Raw genomic sequence first — 4,478 nt, forward strand, 5'->3', positions numbered from 1 at the left:
AGCTGCAGCTCCCCAGGCCTTTCATGCACCTGGGGTTTGGTCCTCCCCTCGGTGAGTTGAATACATAAGCATGGGCAGAAAGAGGACCTGCCCTGGGCTGCGTTCGTGAAGGCCGATTCCTCTCCCTTGCAAATGCCGGCACTGGTATGCAGGGCTTAGCTCTGTGTTTTTCCAATCAGCCTCACATTGGTGAATCATCCTGCAATAACTAAATGCACCCAGGGCAGTTTCGTCCCTCTGTTTGGTTGGCTGAATCCTGATCCTAAGAGCTAAGGACATAGTTATGCATCTCCCTTGTTTTTGTAACTGTCTGAAGAAGTACATAATAAAGTATGTCTCAAAACTTCTCTTGAGGGACTCCAGCTCCCTGTAGCTTGGCCTGGCATCCTCCCCTTGGGTTGTGCCTTATCATTCAGGTCTTGCACTCTGTGTCTGTTTCTGCTTCCAGACTCCCATCCAAGAAAAAGTTGTACTGGTGGTGGCATGAGCAGAGTCCCTGTTTTGTCTGCTCCCGCCTGTTTCCCACAGTGGTGTGCCCTGACTGTTCTGCTCTCTGGAGGGGAAGAGCCTTGCCCTGCCAGTGCTTGGGAACCTTGGGTGCCTGTGGTCATTGCTTTGTGGCAGCCCGCTTGGGGGACACCAGGTTTTGTCCCTGCATGGTGCAGAGGCAGATGCGTAGTTTTCTGGGACCCTGGAGCCCAGGGTGCCCTGGCCTGATGCTGCTCCTCACATGAGAAAATAAAGAGGTTTAGGGATGCCATGTGCATGCTTGGCCAGGGCTCCCCCTCAGAACATTTTGCCCGTGGTGCATGGTGTTGTGTAATGCCTGCTACAGGTTTTTGATCTGCTCCTTCTAGGCTGTGAGCTGACTGCCAGTACCAAATCCTACACATTTCAGGTGGATGAAGAAGATGACTCTGACCACATTTTGGCGCTGTCTGTGGTAAGAGAAATGTTAATTAACTGTGCTTGTTCTCTCCTGTAGTCACCCATATCCTTAAGCCCCCTTTCCAGGCTCATCCTCCTTTCTTGGCTGGACTGGATCAGGGAACTCCCTGGGTGACTGAGGCCCCAGGACTGGCTGCTCTCAGGGCAGGTCATAGAGTGGTCACGTTTATCCATCATACAGAGGTGCTTGTGCAAAGACTGTGGTGCAAAGGACTGCTGAATAGGGGGATGCTCCAGGCAGGTGGTGAAGAAAAATATTTTTACCTTGAATTTGACCTTGTTGGAGCCTCACACCAGATTCACACCAGCTGGGTCTCTGGCTTGTTGCTCCCCAAGCCCACATAGGTGCAGGGCTTCATTCCTGGCTCTCACTTGGATTGTTTTCTATCCTGGGAGCACAGAACCTGCCAGCGTGGATCAGATCAGCAAAAATGCAGCCCAGGTGCCTCCCTTGAGGTAACTGCAAAAACAGCTGTCACAGCTGGGAAAGGCACAGAGCCCCCTCTGAGGCAGTCGGGGGACAATTGCTACAGGGTGCTTCAGTGCTCTCCCTGTTTTGTGGAGCAGCATCCTCACACCTTGCATGACATCTGGGCTGGTAGCATTGTTGTGGGTTACTTGTCCCGTGGAGAGCTCCAGCTGTCCCTGACGTGTCCCTTAGGAGAGCAGTTGCTCACAATCTCCACTCCCACCCAGGTCTGCCTCACAGATGGTGCCAAGGATGAGTGCAATGTGGTGGAAGTCATTGGGCGAAACCATGAGAACAAAGAGATTGCTGTGCCTGTGGCAAATCTGAAGCTGTCATGCCAGCCCTTGGTAAGAGGCTGATTTAAAGACTCGGGGGTGGATGGCTGCAGGGAACAGGACAGCTCTGGATGTTTGTGTATCCTGATCTAGGATCCGCAGCTCACAGGCAAATGCCCTGAATACCCTTGGCCTGGCTGAAGGTGCCCTCAGGTGGACATGTTTTACTGGGCCAGGTGCTGGGAACTACAGGATATTCTGCTTTTTGCTTCTGCCCCTAACTCAGCTCCATCTCTGCTCTTTGCAGCTGAGTCTGGACAACTTCAAGCTGCAGCCTCCAGTGACCTTTCGCCTGGCAGCGGGCTCTGGCCCAGTGCACCTTGCCGGCTGGCACAGGATCAGTAAGGACTGAAGGGTGGGAAAAAGCTTGGGAGGAGTGAGGGCTATGAAGGGGCTCCAGTGTCAACAACTGCCAGGGAGCTGCTGGGAGATGCCCTGGGTGCTACTTGGCATGCATTCTCTGTCCCTCCTTTGTCCCAAGGGGCCATCTCAGTGCAGGGATTCCTTCCCTGCCCTAAAGCCTTGTATGGGAAAAGGGGTCTGGATGTCTCAAACTGTCCCCTTCTTCCATGTCTGGCTGTCACCACTCCCTTCTGGGACCTCCCTCCAACTGGGATGCTGCTTATTTCCCACTGTTAGCTGCTGTGAAAGCTGCTTCAGTGCTCCTTGGGCTGTTCTGCTCTTGGGGTGTCTTGGGTGCCAGTTGTATTTGCACACACATTAATTGCTGAATAACAGTTACTTGTGTGTCCCAGTGCACAGGGAAGATGCTTCCTTGGAGGAGGATGATGACTTGTCTGAGGAGGATGAGGAGGAGCTTCCTCCTATTATGCCAGCCAAGAAGTAGGAGGAGGAAGCAGTAACTTGTCTCCAGGCAAGGTGAGGGGCTGGGCAGCTTTGGAGGAAGGATCTGGGTGGCTGTGGTACCGGTGTGGCAAGTGTGGGTGGAACGTGCTGCTGGAGTCTGCTGGTCTCAATCTGATTCTTTCCCCTAGGTATTCACTGGGACTTCTCTCCCTGGATGGTTTTTACCTTGGACACCTCTTGCCAGGACCTCAACATTTGCTGCTTTTTCTTTTTATGCTGTTGTAACTTTTTGGGGAGCAGGGGCTGCTCCCAGCACCGGGGTGTCTCCTTTCACACATCCTTGGGAGGGTTATCCCAAAACTGGATGGATGCTGCTGGTATATCCCCTCTCCCCCATCCCTTTTCTGGGAGTTGGAGGTGGAGGAGGTGATCCTTGCCCTGTGCCTTTTTGCTGCCCTGGACCTCTGCTCTCTGCACCCCCTTTCCCTGGCTGTGAAATACCCAGTCCTGGCCCCTTCCCAGCAGATGGATGTAAAGCCAGGCACTTTCACTGATTCCAATGTGTTTGCTTTTGCTTGCTCACAGTTTGTTGTGTTTTATACACGTGGAAGTGTGAAACTGGGGCCCAGGCTCTGTTCCTGACTGCAGTTACGGTGGGGTGGGAGCTCACAGCCTGTCTCATTTGGGGGGAGGTTCTGGGTCAATCTGCATTGTAAAGAACTGTTCTTACACTCAATAAAGGTCTCTCAGGCATCAGGTCTGAAGAAAGGTCACTGCTGGCTGGCAGGTTCTTCCCATGCACGCTTCAGTGGGGCAAGTTTGAGCTGTGACCTTTGCTGAGGGGTTGTGTCCCCCCCATGCCTGGGTGCCCAGAGAGGGCTTGATCCTTTCTGCACTTTAGCCAGGTGGCATTTCTCACCCGTGGTGGCTGGTTCTGCCCTTAAATATTTCACTGGCAGTTTCTCTGCAACCGGTCTTGTATTCTTGGCCCATATGCTGATGCCTGTCCCAGTCCTCCTTGTCTGAGACACTGGATGTTGTCCCTGAGAAGCACCATGGGCTGTTCTGTCATGCTGGCTCATTTGATGCCCTCGGACAATGAGTTTCTCAGGTGCCTGGACCCATGTAGGAAATCCAGGGTGGATCCTCAGCTCAGGCTCCTTTCTAGATCATATTTCTCTCTGGGACCTGTGCAGCTCCTTTCCACCTACCCACTGTTTCCTTCTGGCCCCAAACAGCCCTTACTTAGCTCTCAGAATGAGGCTTCAAAGCGCCTTGCAGCAAAGGGGAAAGGACTGAAGAGGAGTTGGCTCTGGGGAGATCTTTCTGTGGCATTTCAGTACTTTAAGGGAGCTTATAAGAAAGATGGGGACAGACTTTTCAGCAGGGCCTGTTGTGGTAGGACAAGGACTAATAATTTTAAACTGAAAGGGTTGATTTAAATAGAATATAAGGAAGAAAGGCTTTTTTCAATGAGGGTGGTGAAACACTGGCACAGGTTGCCCAGAGAGGCGGTAGATGCCCCATCCCCGAAAACATTCAAGATCACGTTGAACAGGGCTCTGATCTAGTTGAAGATGCCCCTGTCCATGGCAGAGGGGTTAGACTAGATAGCTTTTAAAAGTCCCTTCCAACCCAAAACATTCCACGACTCCAAGACCGCATGCATCCCGACCCCGGGGCACGCGACCTCAGCTGCCTGGGGGGCACCAGCGGAGAAAGCCGGCTCGGGGGAGCTGAGCCCCGTGTTTCGCGCATGGCCCCCGCAGCAGCGCGGGGGGAGGATGCCGGGGGCTGGGGAGGCGGCGGGGCCCGGAGCGGCACCGCCAGGGGGCAGGCGGGCTCTGCGGCCCCGCTCCCGGGGCACCGGGAACCCGGCCGCTCCCGCTCCCGCCCCGACCGCCCTGCCCCCCGGGGGC

General features: G+C 54.1%; 1 protein-coding gene across 2 annotated transcripts in view; it reads left to right on the forward strand.

Annotated features, from left to right (window-relative positions):
• NPM3 (nucleophosmin/nucleoplasmin 3) overlaps nucleotides 1-3,332 on the forward strand; it is a 4,463-nt gene extending 1,131 nt beyond the window's left edge. The window contains exons 1-6 of one of the 2 annotated variants that reach the window (XM_017726125.1): nucleotides 7-51; nucleotides 858-943; nucleotides 1,645-1,764; nucleotides 2,000-2,093; nucleotides 2,508-2,631; nucleotides 2,748-3,332. In XM_017726125.1, the coding sequence (XP_017581614.1) occupies nucleotides 24-51; nucleotides 858-943; nucleotides 1,645-1,764; nucleotides 2,000-2,093; nucleotides 2,508-2,599 (420 nt within the window). In that variant the 5' untranslated portion in view covers nucleotides 7-23 and the 3' untranslated portion in view covers nucleotides 2,600-2,631; nucleotides 2,748-3,332. Of the gene's footprint in view, nucleotides 1-6; nucleotides 52-857; nucleotides 944-1,644; nucleotides 1,765-1,999; nucleotides 2,094-2,507; nucleotides 2,632-2,747 lie in introns of those variants that run through there. The other variant, XM_008643948.2, reaches the window with a different exon arrangement.
• The last annotated feature ends 1,146 nt before the right edge of the window (nucleotides 3,333-4,478 follow it).

This window comes from Corvus brachyrhynchos, unplaced genomic scaffold, assembly GCF_000691975.1.
Source record: "Corvus brachyrhynchos isolate BGI_N302 unplaced genomic scaffold, ASM69197v1 scaffold61, whole genome shotgun sequence".
NCBI classification, from domain to species: Eukaryota; Metazoa; Chordata; class Aves; order Passeriformes; family Corvidae; genus Corvus; species Corvus brachyrhynchos.